The following is a 26,834-nucleotide window of genomic DNA, read 5'->3' on the forward strand; positions in this document are numbered from 1 at the left end:
AATAAGAGAAACTAAACATGAACACAATTACAAGCAACGTGGCAAAACTAGAAACAGTCCTATCTGGTGCAATGACACAAAGACAGAAGACAACCACCCACAAAATACCCAAAGAACATGGCTGCCTAAATATGGTTCCCAATCAGAGACAACGATAAACACCTGCCTCTAATTGAGAACCAATCTAGGCAACCATAGACTTACATAATCACCTAGACTAGAGAACACCCCATAAACATACAAAACCCCTAGACCAGCTAAAACACATCAATCCCCCATGTCACACCCTGACCTAACCAAAATAATAAAGAAAACAAAGATAACTAAGGCCTGGGCGTGACTCCTCAAATGTAACTCACAGCTATTACATTAGGGCCAAATAACACTGTAACAAATAATCAGGGCAACTTCAGTGATTGTCATCGTAAATGAATTAGTGTAAGGCTATATCATCACTTTTAGACAACAATGGACAATTAATAGAAAACAAGAGGTTATTCTGGTATATTGGACATTGAAATAACATGATCATTCATTTGACCTGACTTGTGTTACAGGCTAGTTTGGTTTAGGCTCCGTTACATTTATTCAGATAGAAAGTAACCGATTACCGTTACGTGTAATACATGGCATTTTACATAGTCGGACAAATAAAAATGTTTATTTTTTTTATTTTTTTTAAACTCACCATTTTAGGCATCTTTGTTCTGGATGGTGTATCAAGTTTAGCGACGGAACGCGGGCTCCAAAGTACCGGAAAGAGATCGTAGTAGTTAACTTGTCTGGGGAACTCTCAGTCCGTGATAAAGAACGCTACTCCTTCTCTGCAAGGGGACACTCTCTGAAACGGTTGGGCGCCTGTCCTCTGAACTTGGCTGTGAAGATTACTTATACTGACGTGGTAGGCTACTCATGTCTGACTCATAATCAGATACATAAAAATGCCAGAGCAGAGGAGAGCCTAACCTTGTTCGATGACGCCGAAGACCTACCTGAGACAGAGTGTGGTTAAAAGCTCCACCCTACAGAACAGAACGGGCTGCTGACTACTACTGTAGTGCCATCCCGACGCACCGTGGCCGTTGGGTCCTTTCAGTTACAGCCTAGTTACAGCCTTGAAGTTATGACTAGTGTCTATGGGGACCTTTGGTCGTACAGACGACAGCTACAGCCTTGAAGTTATGACTAGTGTCAATGGGGACCTTTGGTCGTTCAGACGACAGCTACAGCCTTGAAGTTATGACTAGTGATACATTTATATTTTTCGAGGGTCAGAAAAAAATACTATCCTAGACTTTTTCAAATAAAAACTATACCACTGCCCTCAAAATGTACATGTGACAAACAGAGCCTTCGGAAAGTATTCAGACCCCTTGACTTTTTCCACATTTTGTTACTTTACAGGTTTATAATTTTTGTTTAAATACATCCTCATCAATCTACACACAATACCCCATAATAAAAAAAGCAAAAAGAGATTTTTAGACAATTTTGCAAATGGTTTACAAATAAACTACTAAAACATCACATTTACATGAGTATTCAGACCCTTTACTCTGTACAGTCGTGGCCAAAAGTTTTGAGAATGACACAAATATTCATTTTCACAAAGTCTGCTGCCTCAGTTTGTATGATGGCAATTTGCATATACTCCAGAATGTTATGAAGAGTGATCAGATTAATTGCAATTAATTGCAAAGTCCCTCTGCCATGTAAATGAACTGAATCCCCCAAAAACATTTCCACTGCATTTCAGCCCTGCCACAAAAGGACCAGCTGACATCATGTCAGTGATTCTCTCGTTAACACAGGTGTGAGTGTTGACGAGGACAAGGCTGGAGATCACTCTGTCATGCTGATTGAGTTTGAATAACAGACTGGAAGCTTCAAAAGGAGGTTGGGTGCTTGGAATCATTTTTCTTCCTCTGTCAACCATGGCTACCTGCAAGGAAACACGTGCCGTCATCATTGCTTTGCACAAAAAGGGCTTCACAGGCAAGGATATTGCTGCCAGTAAGATTGCACCTAAAACAACCATTTATCGGATCATCAAGAAAAGAGATTCAACACTGCAAATAGTCAACACTGCAAATATTGACTCTTTGCATCAACTTCATGTAATTGTCAATAAAAGCCTTTGACACTTATGAAATGCTTGTAATTATACTTCAGTATTCCATAGTAACATCTGACAAAAATATCTAAACACACTGCAAACAAGCAGCAAACTTTGTGGAAATTAATATTTGTGTCATTCTCAAAACTTTTGGCCACGACTGTACTTTGTTGAAGCATCTTTGGCAGCGATTAGAGCCTTGAGTCTTGTTGGGTATGACACTACAAGCTTGGCACACCTGTATTTGCGGTGTTTCTCCCATTCTTCTCTGCAGATCCTCTCAAGCTCTGTCAGGTTGGATGGAGAGTGTTGCTGCACAGCTATTTTCAGGTCTCTCCAGAGACGTAAGATCGGGTTCAAGTCTGGGCTTTGGCTGGGCCACTCAAGGACATTCAGAGACTTGTCCCAAAGCCACTCCTGCGTTGTCTACAGCATGATGCTGCCACCACTATGCTTCACCGTAGGGATGGAGCCATGTTTCCTCCAGATGTGACGCTTGGCATTCAGGCCAAAGAGTTCAATCTTGGTTTCATCAGACCAAGAATCTTGTTTCTCATGGTCTGAGTCCTTTAGGTGCCTTTTGGCAAACTCCAAGCGGGATGTCATAGGCCTTTTACTGAGGAATGGCTTCCGTCTGGCCACTTTACCATAAAGGCCTGATTGGTAGAGTGCTGCAGAGATGGTTCTCCTTCTGGAAGGTTCTCTCCATCTCTGGAGCTCTGTCAGAGTGACCATCGGGTTCTTGGTCAACTTCCTGACCAAGGCCATTCTCCCCCGATTGCTCAGTTTGGCCGGGCAGCTCTAGGAAGAGTCTTTGTGGTTCCAAACCTCTTCCACTTAAGAATGACGAAAGCCACTGTTCTTGGGGACCTTCAATGCTGCAGAAATGTTTTGGTACCCTTCCTCAGATCTGTGCCTAATCACAATCCTGTCTCTGAGCTCTACGGACAATTCCTTTGACTTCATGGCTTGGTTTTTGCTCTGACATGTACTGTCAACTGTGGGACCTTATATATACAGGTGTGTGTCTTTCCAAATCATGTCCAATTAATTGAATTTACCACAGGTGGTCTCCGATCAAGTTGTAGAAACATCTCAAGGATGATCAGTGGAAACAGGATGCACCTGAGCTCAATTTAGAGTCTCATAGCAAAGGGTCTAAATACTTTCAGTGGCAAGAAACAGTATGTGAACCCTTTGGAAGTACCTGGATTTCTGCATAAATTGGTCATAAAATTTGATCTGATCTTCATCTAGGTCACAACAATTGACACACACAGTCTGCTTAAACTAATAACTCACAAACAATTATACGTTTTCATGTCTTTATTGAACACACAGTGGAAAAATTCACAATGTAGGGTGGAAAAAGTATGTGAACCCTTGGATTTAATAACTGGTCGACCCTCCTTTGGCAGCAATAACTGCCACCAAATGTTTTCTGTAGTTGCGGATCAGACCTGCACAACGGTCAGGAGGAATTTTGGACCATTCCTCTTCACAAAACTGTTTCAGTTCAGCAATATTCTTGGGATGTCTGGTGTGAACTGCTCTCTTGAGGTCATGCTACAGCATCTCAATCGGGTTGAGGTCAGGACTCTGACAGGGCCACTCCAGAAGGCGTATTTTCTTCTGTTGAAGCCATTCTGTTGTTGATTTACTTCTGTGTTTTGGGTTGTTATCCTGTTGCATCACCCAACTTCTCTTGAGCTTCAATTGGGAGAACAGATAGCCTAACATTCTCCTGCAAAATGTCTTGATAAACTTGGGAATTCATTTTTTCGTCGATGATAGCAAGCTGTCTAGGCCCTGAGGCAGCAAAGCAGCACCAAACCATGATGCTCCCTCCACCGTACTTTACAGTTGGGATGAGGTTTTGATGTTGTTGTGTTGTCTTTTTTTCTCCACACATGGTGTTGTGTGTTCCTTCCAAACAACTCGACTGTAGTTTCATCTGCCCACAGAATATTTTGCCAGTAGCGCTGTGGAACATCCAGGTGCTCTTTTATAAACTTCAGACTTGCAGCAATGGTTTTTTTGGACAGCAGTGGCTTCTTCCATCATGTCCCCCCATGAACACCATTCTTGTTTAGTGTTTTACGTATCGTAGACTCGTCAACAGAGATGTTAGCATGTTCCAGAGATTTCTGTAAGTCTTTAGCTGACACTCTAGGATTCTTCTTAACCTCATTGAGCATTCTGCGCTGTGCTCTTGCAGACATCTTTGCAGGACAGCCATTCCTAGGGAGAGTAGCAACAGTGCTGAACTTTCTCCATTTATATACAATTTGTCTTACTGTGGCTTGATGAACATCAAGGCTTTTAGAGATACTTTTGTAACCCTTTTCAGCTTTATGCAAGTCAACAATTCTTCATCTTAGGTCTTCTGAGATCTTTTTTTGTTCCAGGCATGGTTCACATCAGGCAATGCTTCTTGTGAATAGCAAACTCAAATGTTGTGAGTGTTTTTTAAAGGACAAGGCAGCTCTAACCAACATCTCCAATCTCGTCTCATTGATTGGACTCCAGGTTAGCTGACTCCAATTAGCATTTGGAGAAGTCATTAGCCTAGGGGGTTCACATACTTTACCCAACCTACACTGCGAATGTTTAAAAGGTGTATTTTTCTTTCAAATATGTATTTTGAATACAATAATTTGTGTTATTAGTTTAAGCACACTATGTATGTCTATTGTTGTGACTTAGTTTAAGATCAGATCAAATTTTATGACCAATTTATGCAGAAATCCAGGTACTTCCAAAGGGTTCACATACTGTTTCTTGCCACTGTATTAAATAAGGTATTTTTGTTTTAAATGTTTAATACATTTGCTAAAATTTAAAAAATTGTTTTTGCTTCGTCATTATGGGGTATTGTGTGTAGATTGCTAAAGGAAAATATGTATATTTAATCTATTTTAGAATAAGGCTGTAACGTCACAACATGTGGAAAAAGTCAAGGGGTCTGAATAACTTCCAAAGGCACTAATCTACTACGTAGAAGATGTCTGCATTACCTGTCCTATCCAGGTGGAAACTACCTGTCCTATCCTATCCAGGTGGAAACTACCTGTCCTATCCTATCCAGGTGGAAACTACCTGTCCTATCCTATCCAGGTGGAAACTACCTGTCCTATCCAGGTGGAAACTACCTGTCCTATCCAGGGGGAAACTACCTGTCCTATCCAGGGGGAAACTACCTGTCCTATCCAGGTGGAAACTACCTGTCCTGTCCTATCCAGGTGGAAACTACCTGTCCTATCCAGGGGGAAACTACCTGTCCTATCCAGGTGGAAATTACCTGTCCTATCCAGGTGGAAACTACCTGTCCTGTCCTATCCAGGAGGAAACTACCTGTCCTATCCAGGTGGAAACTACCTGTCCTATCCAGGTGGAAACTACCTGTCCTGTCCTATCCAGGGGGAAACTACCTGTCCTATCCAGGTGGAAACGACCTGTCCTATCCAGGTGGAAACTACCTGTCCTATTCAGGTGGAAACTACCTGTCCTATCCAGGAGGAAATTTCCTGTCCTATCCAGGTGGAAATTACCTGTCCTATCCAGGTGGAAACTACCTGTCCTATCCAGGAGGAAACTACCTGTCCTATCCTATCCAGGTGGAAACTACCTGTCCTGTCCTATCCAGGTGGAAATAACCTGTCCTATCCAGGTGGAAACTACCTGTCCTGTCCTATCCAGGGGGAAACTACCTGTCCTATCCAGGTGGAAACTACCTGTCCTATCCAGGTGGAAACTACCTGTCCTATCCAGGTGGAAACTACCTGTCCTGTCCTATCCAGGGGGAAACTACCTGTCCTATCCAGGTGGAAACTACCTGTCCTATCCAGGTGGAAACGACCTGTCCTATCCAGGTGGAAACTACCTGTCCTATTCAGGTGGAAACTACCTGTCCTATCCAGGAGGAAATTTCCTGTCCTGTCCTATCCAGGAGGAAATTACCTGTCCTATCCAGGTGGAAACTACCTGTCCTGTCCTATCCAGGTGGAAATTACCTGTCCTATCCAGGTGGAAACTACCTGTCCTGTCCTATCCAGGAGGAAACTACCTGTCCTATCCAGGTGGAAACTACCTGTCCTATTCAGGTGGAAACTACCTGTCCTATCCAGGAGGAAATTTCCTGTCCTGTCCTATTCAGGTGGAAACTACCTGTCCTATCCAGGTAGAAACTACCTGTCCTATCCAGGTGGAAATGCATTGTCGGAACTAGAAGCACAAGCATTTCGCTACACTCGCATTAACATCTGCTAACCATGTGTATGTGACCAATAACATCTGCTAACCATGTGACCATTAACATCTACTAACCATGTGTATGTGACCAGTAACATCTGCTAACCATGTGTATGTGACCAGTAACATCTGCTAACCATGTGTATCTGACCAATAACATCTACTAACCATGTGACCAATAACATCTGCTAACCATGTGTATGTGACCATTAACATCTGCTAACCATGTGTATGTGACCAATAACATCTACTAACCATGTGTATGTGACCAATAATATCTACTAACCATGTGACCATTAACATCTGCTAACCATGTGACCATTAACATCTGCTAACCATGTGACCATTAACATCTGCTAACCATGTGACCATTAACATCTGCTAACCATGTGTATGTGACCATTAACATCTGCTAACCATGTGTATGTGACCAATAACATCTACTAACCATGTGACCATTAACATCTACTAACCATGTGTATGTGACCAGTAACATCTGCTAACCATGTGTATGTGACCATTGACATCTGCTAACCATGTGTATGTGACCATTGACATCTGCTAACCATGTGTATGTGACCAATAACATCTGCTAACCATGTGACCATTAACATATGCTAACCATGTGACCACTAACATCTGCTAACCATGTGTATGTGACCATTAACATCTGCTAACCATGTGACCATTAACATCTGCTAACCATGTGACCATTAACATCTACTAACCATGTGTATGTGACCAGTAACATCTGCTAACCATGTGTATGTGACCAATAACATCTGCTAACCATGTGTATGTGACCAATAACATCTGCTAACCATGTGTATGTGACCAGTAACATCTGCTAACCATGTGTATGTGACCAATAACATCTGCTAACCATGTGTATGTGACCAATAACATCTACTAACCATGTGACCATTAACATCTGCTAACCATGTGACCATTAACATCTACTAACCATGTGTATGTGACCATTGACATCTACTAACCATGTGACCATTAACATCTGCTAACCATGTGACCAATAACATCTGCTAACCATGTGTATGTGACCAATAACATCTGCTAACCATGTGTATCTGACCAATAACATCTGCTAACCATGTGACCAATAACATCTGCTAACCATGTGACCATTAACATCTGCTAACCATGTGTATGTGACCATTAACATCTGCTAACCATGTGTATGTGACCAATAACATCTGCTAACCATGTGTATGTGACCATTAACATCTGCTAACCATGTGTATGTGACCAATAACATCTGCTAACCATGTGTATGTGACCAATAACATCTGCTAACCATGTGTATGTGACCATTAACATCTGCTAACCATGTGTATGTGACAAATAAAATTTAATTTGATATGAAAATAAGCCAACAAACCTTTCGCTCCTACTATTTTAATAATAATAATAATAATAATAATGTTTTAAAGTACTTTAACATTGAATTAATGGTATAGGGCCTGTGCAGCTTCATAGCTCATTATAACCAATTACAATGATTTAAATGATCAACGGAAAACATTCAGTTCTTAAAATGTAAATACATTTTACAAAGAGTATTTGACTAACCTTCATAGTAACAAACATTCCATGTTTTCATTGACGTCAACATAAAATGATATCTAAAAAAATAACATCTCTTTTAAAAGATATAAATATGGTTTCCAAATAAGGTAAAGGAAAATAGAGAGCTAAAACACATGGCTGCCTATCCCTTGGTAAGGCCACCCTTACGGGCTTCGTCACAGAACATCCAGACATGCAGTCCTAACAAATGGATCTGACTGGGAATTCAGAAATAATCATTTTTCAAATCAGGAGCAAATTGAGGATCACACAGTATTGAATCTTCATGGTCTCCAGTTTATTTTTGGCGTACCAAAATATAATCAGAGAGAAAAAAAAGTACCCACAAAAAAAAAACTCCTTTGGATTAGAACTCGTCTCTGATGTTAAAATGAGGTTGGTCTTCAGGCTTGAAGTCCTCATTGGGGCTTCCATCCTGGTTGAGGATGCGTATGGCAGTGTAGCCTACAATAGGGTACTTTGTCTTGTACGTGCCCTCAAATACACTCTCTAGGGATTGGAGCTGCTCTTCAGTAAGGCCCGTCTGAAAGAGAGAGGGAGGGGAAAAAAGGACAAAAGACACCCATTTCATTACTAAGAGAAAAGTAGGAAAAGAGGGTTTTCTATGGGTTCTTTGTGGAACCTTTTCTGAAGAACCCTTTATAGTTCTACAAAAAGGGTTCGATGGGAGTTAAACATCTACACAGGTTCTTTGCAGACCAGAGCAGGGGCATCATCCCCCCCTCAAGGATTTTTATTTTTACTGCATTTCTACACAATTGGAGAAAATAAAAAAAAATGCAATTTTGGAGAACAGCAAAAACAAGCAACATTGACTCTAGCCATTAGCACCTTGATGCTGTGGTTTCATTCACCTCAGTCAACAAGGGGACTGAACATTCTACAAACAGGTCATATAAGAATTAGCTGCCTGCTATGCACAAGCTCAACACCGGGATTAAAACTCGAGTTTAGTTTCATGTCAACAGTTAGCTAGCCATGCCATCTACTACAGCCATCTTTACCTTGTCCAGCCCTCAATTTAACTGTCCCCTGTATGACGCTGCACCCCTTGATGAAGCTGCACCCCTTGATTACGCTGCACCCCTTCTCCTTTGACGCTGCACCCCTTGATGACGCAGCACCCCTTCCCCTTGATGACCCCTTCCCCTTGATGACGCTGCACCCCTTCCCCTTGATGACGCTGCACCCCTTCCTCTTGATGACCCCTTCCCTTGATGACGCAGCACCCCTTCCCCTTGATGACGCTGCACCCCTTCCCCTTGATGACGCTGCACCCCTTCCCCTTGATGACGCTGCACCCCTTCCCCTTGATGACGCTGCACCCCTTCCCCTTGGTGACGGTGCACCCCTTGATGACGCTGCACCCCTTCCCCTTGGTGACGCTGTACCCCCTCCCCTTGGTGACGCTGCACCCCCTCCCCTTGGTGACGCTGCACCCTCCCCTTGGTGACGCTGCACCCCTTGATGACGCTGCACCCCTTGATGACGCTGCACCCCTGATGACGCTGCACCCTCCCCTTGGTGACGCTGCACCCCTTGATGACGCTGCACCCCTTGATGACGCTGCACCCCCTCCCCTTGGTGACGCTGCACCCCTTGATGACGCTGCACCCCTTGATGACGCTGCACCCCTTGATGACGCTGCACCCCTTGATGACGCTGCACCCCCTCCCCAGCCCAACCGTTTGCTTTGTTTTCCTTTACTCACAGTGTCAGAAGTCAGATCAGCTGGCTCAAGGGACATTTTGGCCACAGCCCTGGTGCAGTCCTTTCCAACCAAGGCATTGTATGGTCCATCTTTCCCATAGAACTCTACAAAGATAAACTATATTAGTCCCACTGTAACAATAGCTCCTCAGTACTTACAGCTGTTACATATTTGCAGTTTGTATGGGCCTCACATCAAAACCCCCTTATCCTTTTCCCCTGTTATCTATCTTGTTATTTCCAATGCAATCACCAGGATTGGAGTCAATTCTATTTAAATTCCAGACAATTCAAACTCGAATTCCAATTCTCTTCAATGCTTTATGAATTGACTGCAATTCAAATCAAATCAAATTTATTTATATAGCCCTTCGTACATCAGCTGATATCTCAAAGTGCTGTACAGAAACCCAGCCTAAAACCCCAAACAGCAAGCATTGACCCCAACCCTGGTAATTACACAGCTTCCTATGCAGATACCAGTGATTGTGAAGGATCATTCATTCAGCATTGACACATATCTTTATCTTGTCTCTACTATTGATATCATTGGTGACATTATCATCACGCCACACTAGCAGTCTGTGGAGTTTGATACCTTTATCGCCCACTGTTCCAGAGATCGGGAGGATCCCAACATTGTGTGTGTGCTATTTACCTTTCCCCTTGGTGACATCAAACACCACTCCTTTTATGGCCATGTAAATGGGATGCCCGTCCTAAAACACAGCAACAGTTACATTATGTTTTTTAAAGATCAATGAGCATTATCAGTAATAAAGAAAACGATGTCATTGTGTTAGCTGACCACACCCTCACGCTGATAGTCCATTGCATTTACATATACCAAGACGAGCTATTCATACCTCCATTAGTCTACTGTAGACTAGGACTACTGTAGTGAAGATCACGGGTTAGCTACATGCATAGCTCTGGTCCAAGGCGTTAGTGCGTGTTCCTCCACTACTACTACTAGTGAAGGAACGCGACCTAACGCCATCGACCAGAGCTAGCCTACCCATAGACTTACATAATAACAAGTACCTACCTCACTCCCATCGTGCCTTTTTAAATCTTCGTCTGTGAACAGTCGGACCGGTTTTGAGGCTGGTTTGTGTTTTAGTTTATTATCGTCTGCCAAACTCAACACGAGAAGCACAAATGTGATAAAAAGTTGCACTGGTGTTACCATGGTTGTCTGGCTATTTGGACAAGCCTCAACAACATTCATAAGTAATTCCGATGTCCTCTTCTTTAGGAGATCAATTTGCTTCTTAGTTCCGGTTCTCTCTCTCTCTGTCGCTCTAACTGCCCTAAGAAACCAAAAAATGGGTCCGCAAGCACAAGTAGGCTACTAGAGAAGACAGTTGAATTAAAGTTTGAGGTAAACTTGATCCATGTCCCCAGATAAATATTTGATTTCCCTAACGTTGAATAGATGGGTCATGTGGTATCTGATCACGTTCCTAAGAATGATATGCTGCCCGCGGCCAAAACAGTGCTGTGCTGTGCATGTGACAGTCGGGACAAATTGGTTTCCTCTTTTAAAACCGTTCTGGAACCAGTTTACACTTCCACACAATCCAAGAACAGTTACCGAGAAAGAAAAAATAAAACTGCCCTGTCATCAGCAGTTAAGGGCAATGCCTCCACTCCTCGGAAATATATATTACCGTTCTCCTGGCAGTAGGATATAATGCTGGCAGCACGGTCGCGGATTATTTTTCCTCAAAATAAGAGTCTCCCTACAAAGACGTACTAAACTTTGGGAATATCGATTGAAAAAAAATCTAGTTCAGTGATTGTAATATTAGAACGCACAAGGTGCAATTTCGAAATTGGGTACCCCTAATCTAGTGCAGTACAACTATTTTTTCACGGCATTGCATTTTTTATTGATAATTAACTTAAATGTAATAACTTTGTTTATAAGGAAGTAACTTAAATATATATTGTATTATTTATACCAGCATTTCTTTAGAAAGTTTACACCAATACTGGTATGTTGAAAACTATTGTGTTGCGCTTTCAAACTCAAATCTGGACCTCCAAGCCAGTTCCAATGTGTTTTTTCATTGTTCTCCTCTAATCAGGGACTGATTTAGACCTGGGACACCAGGTGGGTGATTCCCCTTTAATCAGGGACTGATTTAGACCTGGGACACCAGGTGGGTGATTCCCCTTTAATCAGGGACTGATTTAGACCTGGGACACCAGGTGGGTGATTCCCCTTTAATCAGGGACTGATTTAGACCTGGGACACCAGGTGGGTGATTCCCCTCCAATCAGGGCCTGATTTAGACCTGGGACACCAGGTGGGTGATTCCCCTCCAATCAGGGACTGATTTAGACCTGGGACACCAGGTGGGTGATTCCCCTCCAATCAGGGCCTGATTTAGACCTGGGACACCAGGTGGGTGATTCCCCTCCAATCAGGGACTGATTTAGACCTGGGACACCAGGTGGGTGATTCCCCTCAATCAGGGCCTGATTTAGACCTGGGACACCAGGTGGGTGATTCCCCTCTAATCAGGGACTGATTTAGACCTGGGACACCAGGTGGGTGATTCCCCTCCAATCAGGGCCTGATTTAGACCTGGGACACCAGGTGGGTGATTCCCCTCTAATCAGGGACTGATTTAGACCTGGGACACCAGGTGGGTGATTCCCCTCCAATCAGGGCCTGATTTAGACCGGGGACACCAGGTGGGTGATTCCCCTTTAATCAGGGACTGATTTAGACCTGGGACACCAGGTGGGTGATTCCCTCCAATCAGGGCCTGATTTAGACCTGGGACACCAGGTGGGTGATTCCCCTCCAATCAGGGACTGATTTAGACCTGGGACACCAGGTGGGTGATTCCCCTCCAATCAGGGCCTGATTTAGACCTGGGACACCAGGTGGGTGATTCCCCTCTAATCAGGGACTGATTTAGACCTGGGACACCAGGTGGGTGATTCCCCTCCAATCAGGGCCTGATTTAGACCTGGGACACCAGGTGGGTGATTCCCCTCTAATCAGGGACTGATTTAGACCTGGGACACCAGGTGGGTGATTCCCCTCCAATCAGGGCCTGATTTAGACCTGGGACACCAGGTGGGTGATTCCCCTTTAATCAGGGACTGATTTAGACCTGGGACACCAGGTGGGTGATTCCCCTCCAATCAGGGCCTGATTTAGACCTGGGACACCAGGTGGGTGATTCCCCTCCAATCAGGGCCTGATTTAGACCTGGGACACCAGGGGGGTGCAATTAATTATCAGGTAGAACGTAAAACGTAAAACCAGCAGGCTCCAAACTTTCCCCTCATCAGTCTACACCCCATAATGAAAAAGCGAAAACTGTTTTTATTTTATTTTAGCAAATGTAATAAACATTTAAAACAGAAATACCTTATTTACATAGAGTGGCAAGAAAAAGTATGTGAACCCTTTGGAATTACCTGGATTTCTGCATAAATTGGTCATCAAATTTGATCTGATCTTCATCTAAGTCACAACAATAGACAAACATAGTGTGTCTAAACAGCTTAGGGCTGTTGTCCTGTTTGAAGGTGAACCTTTGTCCCAGTCTGAGGTCCATAGCTCTCTGGAGCAGGTTTTCATCAAGGATCTCTCTGTACTTTGCTCCGTTCATCTTTGCCTCGATCCTGACTAGTCTCCCAGTTCCTGCCGCTGAAAAACATCCCCACAGCATGATGATGCCACCACCATACTTCACCGTAGGGATGGAGCCAGGTTTCCTCCAGACTTGACGCTTGGCATTCAGGCCAAAGAGTTCAATCTTGGTTTCATCAGACTAGAGAATCTTGTTTCTCATGGTCTGAGAGTCTTTAGGTGCCTTTTGGCAAAAACTCCAAGCAGGCTGTCATGTGCCTTTTACTGAGGAGTGGCTTCTGTCTGGCCACTCTACCATAAAGGCCTGATTAGTGGAGTGCTGCAGAGATGGTTGTCCTTCTGGAAGGTTCCTCCATCTCCACAGGGGAACTTTGGAGCTCTGTCAGAGTGACCATCGGGTTCTTTGTCACCTCCCTGACCAAGGCCCTTCTTCCCCGATTGCTCAGTTTGGCCTGGCAGCCAGCTCTATGAAGAGTTTTTCCAAACTTCTTCCATTTAAGAATGATGGAGGCCACTGTGTTCTTGGGTACCTTCAATGCTTCAGAAATGTTTTGGTACCCTTCCCCAGATCTGTGCCTCGACACAATCCTGTCTTGGAGCTCTACGGATAATTCCTTTTACCTCATTGCTTGGTTTTTGCTCTTACATGCACTGTCAACTTGTGGGACCTTATATAGACAGGTGTGCCTTTCCAAATCATGTCCAATTAATTGAATTTACCGCAGGTGGACTCCAATCAAGTTGTAGAAACATCTAAAGGATGATCAATGGAAACAGGATGCACCTGAGCTCAATTTAGAACCTCATTCCAAAGGGTCTGAATACTTACAGTACCAGTCTAAAGTTTGGACACACCTACTCATTCAAGGGGTTTTCTTTATTTTTTACTATTTTCTACATTGTAGGATAATAGTGAAAACATCAAAACTATGAAATAACACATATGGAATCATGTAGTAACCAAAGAGGTGTTAAAAAAATCTAAATATATTTAACATTTTAAATTCTTCAATGTAGCCACCCTATGCCTTGATGACAGCTTTGCACACATTCTCTCAATCAGTGATTTTCCAACAGTCTTGAAGGAGTTCCCACATATGCTGAGCAGAGCACTTGTTGAAATGAAATGACACCATATATAGATTCTACAGACCCCACTTTTACATTGGCACAAATAAAAAAAATGTTTCACTATAAGCCCAATATTGGCAACATGGTCTGAAAATAACTTTTAACAATTTTTTTTTAAACATAAATTCCTTCTTGCATTTGTTTATTTGTTTAAGCACAATAAAATTCGACATGGATTAAAATGTAATATCTTTTAAATTAGTTATCCACCTTGCAATGTTTTGAAACGCGGGCTTTTATTTTGAAAGTTTCCTCATTACCATAGGAAATGGACGTCACATCGTCAGTGCTCGCAGAATAAGTAGTACAATAAAGGTGTTTTCTACTGCTTTAAAACTACGCACGAACGTGAACGAATCCGCCGGTTTAATATCTCCACCTGCGGGAGATCCACATGATGAGAAAATTATATTATGAATAAAAATGGATCATTTATAATATCCGGAGTTTTAATGAACTATATAGTAAGTCGAAGTATTCTTTAAAGACGAATCGGAATGCTTCGGAAGGAGACCTCCCGGTCATACCACGAAGTAAGTTCTGTTATGGCCACTGACTGTTATGGATTTTAATTGATTATTGATTTCATATCATTATCAATTACTTTACAATCGCATCTGTATTGATCGATCACTTTTCAGGAAATTGGGGGGAAAACATTGGGACTTCTCTAGGAGGTGATCCTCGTATAGAAACAATATCATGTGACTTTTAAGACTTTTTGCATTACAATTACAGTAGGGTACTTGGAAGTCTACAGACCTACCTGATCTAAAAGTGGATGACACTGTGTACTTTATATACGCTGATACTTTGTGTTAAATCAACCATTAACAATATAAATCTGGACCCTTATTTGATACAGTTCAATGACGAGGAAGAACTTCAAACCCCAGACTTCTACCAAGACAATGACAGTGCCAACGGTGGCCCGGAGGAGCCAGAAGAATCCATTGCCAGTGTTCTACCAGGTTCTATTTTTTTTTACTATATTCAATTGTATTTTCTATCCTATTATAGTCTATTATAGTCTATCCTATTATAGTCTATTATATTATATCCTATTCTTTTCTATCCTACTATAGTCTATTATATCATATTATATCCTATTATAGTCTATTATAGTCTATTATAGTCTATTATAGTCTATCCTATTATAGTCTATTATATTATATCCTATTCTTTTCTATCCTATTATAGTCTATTATAGTCTATTATAGTCTATCCTATTATAGTCTATTATATTATATCCTATTCTTTTCTATCCTATTATAGTCTATTATAGTCTATTATAGTCTATCCTATTATAGTCTATTCCCCAAAAATAATATTGTAAAGACTACTGTAATATTCATATTATCTCTATTTTATTACCTATAATATGTAATTAATGTATTGATTAACAATCTTTCCTTACTATTGAATTATTATTTGAATAGTTTTGTCCTTTATATTCACTGCATTATTCCAGAGGAGGACATGGTGAACAGCAATCCATTTACACTATTCAACAAGGCCTGTCTGAAGAACGTGTTCACTGTCCTGCTGCTGTTCATCTACCTGGTGCTGACTGCTGTGGCTGTGTTCCTGGCCTATCAAACCATCACTGACTTCATGGAGAAGCTCAGTCACCCTGTCATGTCTGTCACATACAAGGAGGTGGATGCCTTCTCTCCCCCAGGTTGGTGGAACTGCTCTTAAGTACAGATCTAGGATCAGCCTCCCTCAATCCTAACCTTAAAGGGGTGGGATGCAAAAACTGACCCTAGATCAGTGTCCAGGGGCAACTTCACCCTATGTTTAATAAAGGTGTCAATTTAGCCGGTTTTATTTTTACAATACTGATCAGAGAGAATATAGTTTTTAAACATACTTAAACAACAACAACAGAATTACATGCTTATATTTATCTTTTTTTGAGAGAACAAGTTCAATTTGATTTAATTCTTAGTTTTCTTTGATGAAACTTCATTTTGTTGTCTTTGTTTGTGAGCAGGCATCGCCCTGTACCCTGGTTCGGCTCAGCTACTGAGCTGTAAACACCACTACCACGCCCATATCCCCCCACTGGTCACCCCGGGGAAGCCCCAGCCAGGAGATTGTGTCATGGAGGAAGTGACCTACACTGGCCCCTACACCAACCACACTGTGGTGAGAACCATCCTATTATAGAGCCCCTACACCAACCACACTGTGGTGAGAACCATTACTATTATAGAGCCCCTAGAACCACACTGTGGTGAGAACCATCCTATTATAGAGCCCCTACACCAACCACACTGTGGTGAGAACCATCCTATTATAGAGCCCCTACACCAACCACACTGTGGTGAGAACCATCCTATTATAGAGCCCCTACACCAACCACACTGTGGTGAGAACCATCCTATTATAGAGCCCCCTACACCAACCACACTGGTGGAACCATGAGAACCATCCTATTATAGAGCCCCTACACCAACCACACTGTGGTGAGAACCATCCTATTATAGAGAACCATCCTATTATAGAGCCCCTACACCAACCACACTGTGGTGAGAACCATCCTATTATAGAGCCCCTACACCAACCACACTGTGGTGAGAACCATTACTATTATAGAGCCCCTACACCAACCACACTGTGGTGAGAACCATCCTATTATAGAGCCCCTACACCAACCACACTGTGGTGAGAACCATCCTATTATAGAGCCCCTACACCAACCACACTGTGGTGAGAACCATACTATTATAGAGCCCCACACTACACCAACCACACTGTGGTGAGAACCATCCTATTATAGAGCCCCTACACCAACCACACTGTGGTGAGAACCATCCTATTATAGAGCCCCTACACCAACCACACTGTGGTGAGAACCATCCTATTATAGAGCCCCTACACCAACCACACTGTGGTGAGAACAACAAGTCTATAGAAAGATCACGGCAACATTTCTTCTACGCATTTTCATTCACTCATTATTCGCTTGCTTGGTTGATTGGTCGGTTGGTTGGTTGATTGGTCAGTTGGTTGCTTGGTTGCTTGATTGGTCAGTTGGTTGCTTGGTTGATTGGTTGATTGGTCGGTTGCTTGGTTGATTGGTCGGTTGGTTGCTTGGTTGATTGGTCGGTTGGTTGCTTGGTTGATTGGTCGGTTGCTTGATTGCTTATTAATCTCTCATGGACAGGACACGTAACATAAATGGTATTTGACGGAGCTATGTAATATTTTAGTTCTGGGTTTCTGAGATGAGTTGGTTGTTTGTTTCAGTCAGCCATTCAGTCATTCATTTAATACATTAATTCCTCTCCTGGTTGTTGTAGAAGCAAGCCTTGGTGGTCAGCGGTCCAACAGATGTCAGAAACAGAGAGTTGATCTTCCTGCAGTTCAGTCAGAACGAGACAGAAGAGGATTTTAGTGCCATCACATACATGCTCTTCGACAAATACAACGACCTGTCCGGGAGGTAATGCACTGGCCCAGTTTAATACAACGACCTGTCCTGGGGGTAATGCACTGGCCCAGTTTAATACAACGACCTCTCCAGAAGGTAATGCACTGGCCCAGTTTAATACAACGACCTGTCCGGGAGGTAATGCACTGGCCCAGTTTAATACAACGACCTGTCAGCCCAGTTTAATACAACGACCTGTCAGCCCAGTTTAATACAACGACCTGTCAGCCCAGTTTAATACAACGACCTGTCAGCCCAGTTTAATACAACGACCTGTCCGGGAGGTAATGTACTGGCCCAGTTTAATACAACGACCTGTCAGCCCAGTTTAATACAACGACCTGTCCAGAAGGTAATGCACTGGCCCAGTTTAATACAACGACCTGTCCAGAAGGTAATGCACTGGCCCAGTTTAATACAACAACCTGTCAGCCCAGTTTAATACAACGACCTGTCAGCCCAGATTAATACAACGACCTGTCCGGGAGGTAATGCACTGGCCCAGTTTAATACAACGACCTGTCTGGGAGGTAATGTACTGGCCCAGTTTAATACAACGACCTGTCAGCCCAGTTTAATACAACGACCTCTCCAGAAGGTAATGCACTGGCCCAGTTTAATACAACGACCTGTCCAGAAGGTAATGCACTGGCCCAGTTTAATACAACGACCTGTCCAGAAGGTAATGCACTGGCCCAGTTTAATACAACGACCTGTCCAGAAGGTAATGCACTGGCCCAGTTTAATACAACGACCTGTCCGGGAGGTAATGCACTGGCCCAGTTTAATACAACGACCTGTCAGCCCAGATTAATACAACGACCTGTCAGCCCAGTTTAATACAACGACCTGTCAGCCCAGATTAATACAACGACCTGTCAGCCCAGTTTAATACAACGACCTGTCAGCCCAGTTTAATACAACGACCTGTCAGCCCAGTTTAATACAACGACCTGTCAGCCCAGTTTAATACAACGACCTGTCAGCCCAGATTAATACAACGACCTGTCAGCCCAGTTTAATACAACGACCTGTCAGCCCAGTTTAACACAACGACCTGTCAGCCCAGTTTAACACAACGACCTGTCAGCCCAGATTAATACAACGACCTGTCAGCCCAGTTTAATACAACGACCTGTCAGCCCAGTTTAATACAACGACCTGTCAGCCCAGTTTAACACAACGACCTGTCAGCCCAGATTAATACAACGACCTGTCAGCCCAGATTAATACAACGACCTGTCAGCCCAGTTTAATACAACGACCTGTCAGCCCAGATTAATACAACGACCTGTCAGCCCAGTTTAATACAACGACCTGTCAGCCCAGATTAATACAACGACCTGTCCGGGAGGTAATGCACTGGCCCAGTTTAATACAACGACCTGTCCGGAAGGTAATGCACTGGCCCAGTTTAATACAACGACCTGTCCGGAAGGTAATGCACTGGCCCAGTTTAATACAACGACCTGTCAGCCCAGTTTAATATAATGACCTGTCCGCCCAGTTTAATACAACCACCTGTCCCCAGTTTAATACAACCACCTGTCCAGAAGGTAATGCACTGGCCCAGTTTAATACAACGACCTGTCAGCCCAGCTTAATACAACGACCTGTCCAGAAGGTAATGCACTGGCCCAGTTTAATACAACGACCTGTCCGGGAGGTAATACACTGGCCCAGTTTGTTCGTTTAGAGCACAGGTTTCAAACTTAATTCCTGGAGGGCCGAGTGTCTGCAGGTTTTTTCACTCCCCCTTATACTTGATAGATCAATTGAGGTAATTGATTAGTTAGGAACTCCTCTCACCTCCCCTTATCTAGGTCTTGATTGGACATGAATTGAAAGGCGATTAAAAAACACCAGCACAAACTCAGGCCTCCAGGAATAGAGTTTAACATTTCTGGTTTAGAGTGTAATAGAGTTTAACATTTCTGGTTTAGAGTAAAATAGTTTTTAAATCCCTGGTTTAGAGTAATAGAGTTTTTAAATCCCTGGTTTAGAGTAATAGAGTTTTTAAATCCCTGATTTAGTGTGTAATATAGTTTATAATCTCTGGTTTAGAGTGTAATAGCGTGAAACCTACGTGTAATGAGATGTGCGTTACAACAACAACCGTTTTGCCCTCGACCTTCTGTTGTAGCGTGGATAAATCAGGGTTCATGCAGGACTGTGAGAGGAACTACTCCATGGTGACGTTCTCTGGAGGCTTCAGGACCTGGGTCAAGATGTCACTGGTCAAGACCTCTGGGAAGAAAAACGAGTCCATGGAGTTCCGGCAAGAGGTCAGTATATCGTTTGTAAACATTCAGGTTTCCTTAAATGTTGTCTATTTTTTTAATATATTTTTTAATAAGATTAGCAAAATTATTAATTTTAGCATCTACTGTGGCAGAAAACATACATGTCGCACAAAGATGACATGTTCCTTGTTGTAGCTGACATTATTTTGTAACGACAGCTACAAAATGTTTTTTTTTTCATCATGACAAAGTTATAGAAAAGTGGTCTGTTCTTCCCAGTCTAGTGTGGTCAAATATAATGACAAGAGGCCCGTATCAGAGCAAAAAGCCATCCAGCTTTTCTTTGTTGTGTTTGAATGGAGGGATCCCTTTGTACAAGAAGTCAGAGATGTAAGTGAACACATTCATATTGTATAGTTAGAAAAGTATCTGTTTTTTTCCCCTTCTATATTCTGTTTTATTCCATTCTATCCTATTCTAGTTTATCTTATTCTAGACTGCTCGTGTAGTTATTTCTCCTATCTCCGTTCTGAGGGGGGCGGGGGGGAGGAGCCTATAACGACTCAATTAAATATTTGACCCATGGTTTCCTCCTCAGATTGTGACAGCCAATCCGTGGAATACCGTAGCCATCCTGTGTGGTGTGTTCATGGCTCTGTTCAAGGCGGCTAACTTTGCCAGTTTTAGTGTGAAATGGGTCATCAAGATTCGTAAGAGGCATCTGAGGAACAGAAACAGGGAACTGACCACATCGTCTCAGAGATACGTAGTAACTAATACTGACATTAATAGAATAGAAGAATAACTTTCATTTTTTTCCGTGAACGAACTTCTTTCAATCAATCAATGAGGCACCTGCTTTGAACTGTAAATATTGCGGATCATCATATCACATTTTGTATGTTTTAAGTATTGATGAGATTGTAACGTATCGGATTTTAGACAACTCAACTAAAGGTCAAATTCACAACGATTTTTATTCCTTTATACATACGTAATTTGTAGCGTTACAAAATGTGACTGGGAAAATAGGATTGTAAAAATGTATTTATGAATGTTATGAAACTGGTTTATACCATCAACAACTGACATCAACTACTGACATGAACTACTGACATGTAAGCCAAAGGGAACTCCCTCAGTTTACCTTCCATAACATTCTTAAATCTGAGTTTCAATTGAGCAGTGAGATGTTTTAAAACGTGTTTTATTTTTTAAATTTTTTTTAGAATAACATAAATTCTTAAGTATCTTATCACCTCTAAATTACTGGATATTTTATGTATATACTGTATATTAAAAAAAAAATGTAAAGGGAACAATGAGTAATACTTACCAAATGTGGACCATGATGCAATTGCTTATTTGTTTGTTTTTCTGTTGTTTGTTTCCTTTTTTTATACAAAGAATGGGTGAATCTAGAACGAAGGAGTCAATCTCACTGGAGGACTCATACGACTGAACGACTGACTCATACGACTGAACGACTGACTCATACGACTGTACGACTGACTCATACGACTGAACGACTGACTCATACGACTGACTCATACGACTGAACGACTGACTCATACGACTGAACGACTGACTCATACGACTCATACGACTGACTCATACGACTGACTCATACGACTGAACGACTGACTCATGCGACTGAACGACTGACTGAACGACTGACTCATACGACTGAACGACTGACTCATACGACTGAACGACTGACTCATACGACTGAACGACTGACTCATACGACTGTACGACTGACTCATACGACTGTACGACTGACTCATACGACTGTACGACTGACTCATACGACTGAACGACTGACTCATACGACTGAACGACTGACTCATACGACTGTACGACTGACTCATACGACTGTACGACTGACTCATACGACTGTACGACTGACTCATACGACTGAACGACTGACTCATACGACTGAACGACTGACTCATACGACTGAACGACTGACTGTTACTGAACCCAGAGTAATAGTCTACTACTGTTTTCTTTACTTCTACACACTAGGCAAATATTTACGAATACCACCTCATCCTGCCTGTGAGCTTTCTACTTTATTTACACATCTTGGAAAAACTGGACTGATCAACAAGCACCTGGGATTTACTTGAAATTGTGTAGAGCTTTTACTGTGAAATAAAACCATTTGCTGTGCAAATTGATTGTGTTTAGTCACTTTCTATGACCATGCGCCCCAAATCCACTATAAGAATCTGCAAAACATACTTGCCACTGTACCTACATCAACGTTATGGCCTTCATTCATAAGCAGTCAGTTGTTGGTTAACGAATGATTTATATACAGTATACACTAGATGACTACTTTGGGGGAAGGGGGCGCTGTTGAAGCCACCGTGCCTCCATCTTGGAACTCCCCCACCATAGTAACAAGTATTTAGAAACCTATAGAAATCCATTTATGAATGTCTACATTCGTCTTTGCCACATTTCTTCTATTACAGACACCTTCATTCATACTTTTAAATGATATTATGTGAGCTAAACATAACAAATAAAAAAAATTAAAATCCTTTCTAAAGTATATACTTAAATACATGTAATTTTGTCCTTGAAATATTTCATTGAAATACTGTCGAATTCCATTCATTCCTATGGAGGACTGCTCCTACTGGGGAGTACCAATATGGCCGACCTGGTGGCTTCAATCCCATCAGTACCCTGGGTTGGGGAGTAATAGATGACATGTAATCTGTCACATGTAAGGGATTACAAAAACAAAAAAAAGTAACTGTAATCCGTTACGTTACCAGCAAAAATATTGTAATCAGATTCTTTTGAAAAACTAGATGATTACTTCGAGGATTTTTTGCGAAAAAATATTTTGACACTTCTCTGTTTTCTCAATGGCATTCAAATAAGCATTGAAGAAAGGCGCAAGTTTAAGTTTGTTCCAACTGAGAGAGTTTGACCACCAATCAGAGATCACTATAATGACACACCAAATGACGACCACCAATCAGAAACCATTATGATGACACACCAAATGATGACCACCAGTCAGAAACCACTATGATGACACACCAATCAGAGATCACTATAATGACACACCAAATGATGACCACCAATCAGAAACCATTATAATGACACACCAATCAGAAACCACTATAATGACACACCAAATGACGACCACCAATCAGAAACCATTATGATGACACACCAAATGATGACCACCAGTCAGAAACCACTATGATGACACACCAAATGATGACCACCAATCAGAGATCACTATGATGACACACCAAATGATGACCACCAATCAGAAACCACTATGATGACACACCAAATGATGACCACCAATCAGAAACCACTATGATGACACACCAAATGATGACCACCAATCAGAGATCACTATGATGACACACCAAATGATGACCACCAATCAGAAACCACTATGATGACACACCAAATGATGACCACCAATCAGAGATCACTATAATGACACACCAAATGATGACCACCAATCAGAAACCACTATGATGACACACCAAATGATGACCACCAATCAGAGACCACTATAATGACACACCAAATGATGACCACCAATCAGAAACCACTATGATGACACACCAAATGATGACCACCAATCAGAAACCACTATGATGACACACCAAATGATGACCACCAATCAGAGACCACTATGATGACACACCAAATGATGACCACCAGTCAGAAACCACTATGATGACACACCAAATGATGACCACCAGTCAGAAACCACTATGATGACACACCAAATGATGACCACCAGTCAGAAACCACTATGATGACACACCAAATGATGACCACCAATCAGAAACCACTATGATGACACACCAAATGATGACCACCAGTCAGAAACCACTATGATGACACACCAAATGATGTCCACCAATCAGAGATCACTATGATGACACACCAAATGATGACCACCAATCAGAGATCACTATAATGACACACCAAATGATGACCACCAATCAGAGATCACTAAGATGACACACCAAATGATGACCACCAATCAGAGATCACTATGATGACCACCAATCAGAAACCACTATGATGACACACCAAATGATGACCACCAATCAGAAACCACTATGATGACACACCAAATGATGACCACCAAGCAGAAACCACTATGATGACACACCAAATGATGACCACCAATCAGAGATCACTATGATGACACACCAAATGATGACCACCAATCAGAGATCACTATGATGACACACCAAATGATGACCACCAATCAGAAACCACTATGATGACACACCAAATGATGACCACCAAGCAGAAACCACTATGATGACACACCAAATGATGACCACCAATCAGAGATCACTATGATGACACACCAAATGATGACCACCAATCAGAGATCACTATGATGACACACCAAATGATGACCACCAATCAGAAACCACGACGGACTGCGGGAAAAGAGCAGGAATAGACTTTTTTGTAGGCTACAAAATGTATTATACAAAATAAGTGTGCAAAGCCGCCTTCGAGGGAAAGGCTGGCTACTTTGAATAATCTGAAATATAAAATACATTTCAGGTTTGTTTAACACTTTTTTGGTTACTTTCTGAATGGATCCTTTGTTTGCTATTGGGCATGAATCTGTAGTGTTTTCATTTATGTTTTTATTATTTTGATGGTTAAATCTCTTAGCGTTGTATTGGCATCCTGGCATCCCCTAATCTACATTGACACACCCATGCACACACACACACACACGCAGATATGCACCCACTCATTCATACACACACTTGCACTTCTACACTTGCATACATTCACCCATACACACACACACACAGGCTACCTGTGGCTACTAGGCTACCCTGTGGCGGCAGGGTAACCTAGTGGTTAGAGTGTTGGACTAGTAACCGGAAGGTTGCAAGTTCAAATCCCCGAGCTGACAAGATACAAATCTGTCGTTCTGCTCCTGAACAGGCAGTTAACCCACTGTTCCTAGGCCGTCATTGAAAATAAGGATGTTTTCTTAACTGACTTGCCCAGTTAAATAAAGGTGTAAAAAAAAAAAAAACACACACACACACACACACCCGTCCGTTCAAAACATGTATTTGTTATAATGAGGGGTTCTCCCCTCAGAGTATATTTATCTGAGTAGAGGAACAGTGCATGAGGGGTTCTCCCCTCAGAGTATATTTATCAGAGTAGAGGAACAGTGCATGAGGGGTTCTCCCCTCAGAGTATATTTATCAGAGTAGAGGAACAGTGCATGAGGGGTTCTCCCCTCAGAGTATATTTATCAGAGTAGAGGAACAGTGCATGAGGGGTTCTCCCCTCAGAGTATGTGTTCAGAGTAGAGGAACAGTGCATGAGGGGTTCTCCCCAATCAGAGTATATTTATCAGAGTAGAGGAACAGTGCATGAGGGGTTCTCCCCTCAGAGTATGTGTTCAGAGTAGAGGAACAGTGCATGAGGGTTCTCCCCAATCAGAGTATATTTATCTGAGTAGAGAACAGTGCATGAGGGTTCTCCCCAATCAGAGTATATTTATCAGAGTAGAGGAACAGTGCATGAGGGGTTCTCCCCAATCAGAGTATATTTATCAGAGTAGAGGAACAGTGCATGAGGGGTTCTCCCTCAGAGTATATTTATCAGAGTAGAGGAACAGTGCATGAGGGGTTCTCCCCTCAGAGTATGTGTTCAGAGTAGAGGAACAGTGCATGAGGGGTTCTCCCCTCAGAGTATATTTATCAGAGTAGAGGAACAGTGCATGAGGGGTTCTCCCCTCAGAGTATGTGTTCAGAGTAGAGGAACAGTGCATGAGGGGTTCTCCCCTCAGAGTATATTTATCTGAGTAGAGGAACAGTGCATGAGGGGTTCTCCCCTCAGAGTATATTTATCAGAGTAGAGGAACAGTGCATGAGGGGTTCTCCCCTCAGAGTATATTTATCAGAGTAGAGGAACAGTGCATGAGGGGTTCTCCCCTCAGAGTATATTTATCAGAGTAGAGGAACAGTGCATGAGGGGTTCTCCCCTCAGAGTATGTGTTCAGAGTAGAGGAACAGTGCATGAGGGGTTCTCCCCTCAGAGTATATTTATCAGAGTAGAGGAACAGTGCATGAGGGGTTCTCCCCTCAGAGTATGTGTTCAGAGTAGAGGAACAGTGCATGAGGGGTTCTCCCCTCAGAGTATGTGTTCAGAGTAGAGGAACAGTGCATGAGGGGTTCTCCCCTCAGAGTATATTTATCTGAGTAGAGGAACAGTGCATGAGGGGTTCTCCCCTCAGAGTATATTTATCAGAGTAGAGGAACAGTGCATGAGGGGTTCTCCCCTCAGAGTATATTTATCAGAGTAGAGGAACAGTGCATGAGGGGTTCTCCCCTCAGAGTATGTGTTCAGAGTAGAGGAACAGTGCATGAGGGGTTCTCCCCCAGAGTATATTTATCAGAGTAGAGGAACAGTGCATGAGGGGTTCTCCCAATCAGAGTATGTGTTCAGAGTAGAGGAACAGTGCATGAGGGTTCTCCCCTCAGAGTATATTTATCAGAGTAGAGGAACAGTGCATGAGGGGTTCTCCCCTCAGAGTATATTTATCAGAGTAGAGGAACAGTGCATGAGGGGTTCTCCCCTCAGAGTATATTTATCAGAGTAGAGGAACAGTGCATGAGGGGTTCTCCCCTCAGAGTATATTTATCAGAGTAGAGGAACAGTGCATGAGGGGTT

At 42.4% G+C, this 26,834-nt stretch overlaps 3 protein-coding genes and 1 long non-coding RNA gene across 9 annotated transcripts in view; 1 reads left to right on the forward strand and 3 right to left on the reverse strand.

Annotated features, from left to right (window-relative positions):
* LOC112235863 (ezrin) overlaps positions 1 to 1,064 on the reverse strand; it is a 41,725-nt gene extending 40,661 nt beyond the window's left edge. Inside the window, exon 1 of the mRNA XM_042325074.1 lies at positions 689 to 1,064. Within this exon, the coding sequence (XP_042181008.1) occupies positions 689 to 700 (12 nt within the window). The 5' untranslated portion in view covers positions 701 to 1,064. The remainder of the gene's footprint in view (positions 1 to 688) is intronic.
* A 6,700-nt stretch (positions 1,065 to 7,764) lies between these two features.
* nenf (neudesin neurotrophic factor) lies at positions 7,765 to 11,268 on the reverse strand. Its single transcript, XM_024430566.2, has 4 exons — positions 10,731 to 11,268; positions 10,341 to 10,401; positions 9,684 to 9,787; positions 7,765 to 8,495 (listed from the first exon to the last, which is right to left on the reverse strand). Exons 1-4 carry the CDS (start codon positions 10,911 to 10,913, stop codon positions 8,319 to 8,321), a joined length of 525 nt encoding a protein of 174 aa, XP_024286334.1. The 5' UTR covers positions 10,914 to 11,268; the 3' UTR covers positions 7,765 to 8,318.
* Positions 11,269 to 14,714: 3,446 nt separating this feature from the next.
* On the forward strand, positions 14,715 to 22,293 carry pacc1 (proton activated chloride channel 1). The gene is made up of 8 exons (XM_042325075.1): positions 14,715 to 14,965; positions 15,298 to 15,403; positions 15,904 to 16,113; positions 16,429 to 16,583; positions 17,741 to 17,883; positions 20,015 to 20,156; positions 20,394 to 20,504; positions 20,713 to 22,293. Exons 1-8 carry the CDS (start codon positions 14,930 to 14,932, stop codon positions 20,917 to 20,919), a joined length of 1,110 nt encoding a protein of 369 aa, XP_042181009.1. The 5' UTR covers positions 14,715 to 14,929; the 3' UTR covers positions 20,920 to 22,293.
* Positions 17,862 to 19,862, reverse strand: LOC121846868. Of its 6 annotated transcripts, none has more exons than XR_006083843.1 (3): positions 18,187 to 19,862; positions 18,067 to 18,144; positions 17,862 to 17,914 (listed from the first exon to the last, which is right to left on the reverse strand). It is a non-coding gene; the product is annotated as an uncharacterized LOC121846868 (long non-coding RNA). The 6 variants fall into 6 exon arrangements; XR_006083844.1 differs by having other exon boundaries at positions 17,890 to 18,144; positions 18,187 to 18,668; positions 19,215 to 19,862; XR_006083846.1 differs by having other exon boundaries at positions 17,890 to 18,144; positions 18,187 to 18,458; positions 18,669 to 19,862.
* Positions 22,294 to 26,834: the final 4,541 nt, after the last annotated feature.

Source organism: Oncorhynchus tshawytscha, linkage group LG08, assembly GCF_018296145.1.
Source record: "Oncorhynchus tshawytscha isolate Ot180627B linkage group LG08, Otsh_v2.0, whole genome shotgun sequence".
Lineage (NCBI taxonomy): Eukaryota > Metazoa > Chordata > Actinopteri > Salmoniformes > Salmonidae > Oncorhynchus > Oncorhynchus tshawytscha.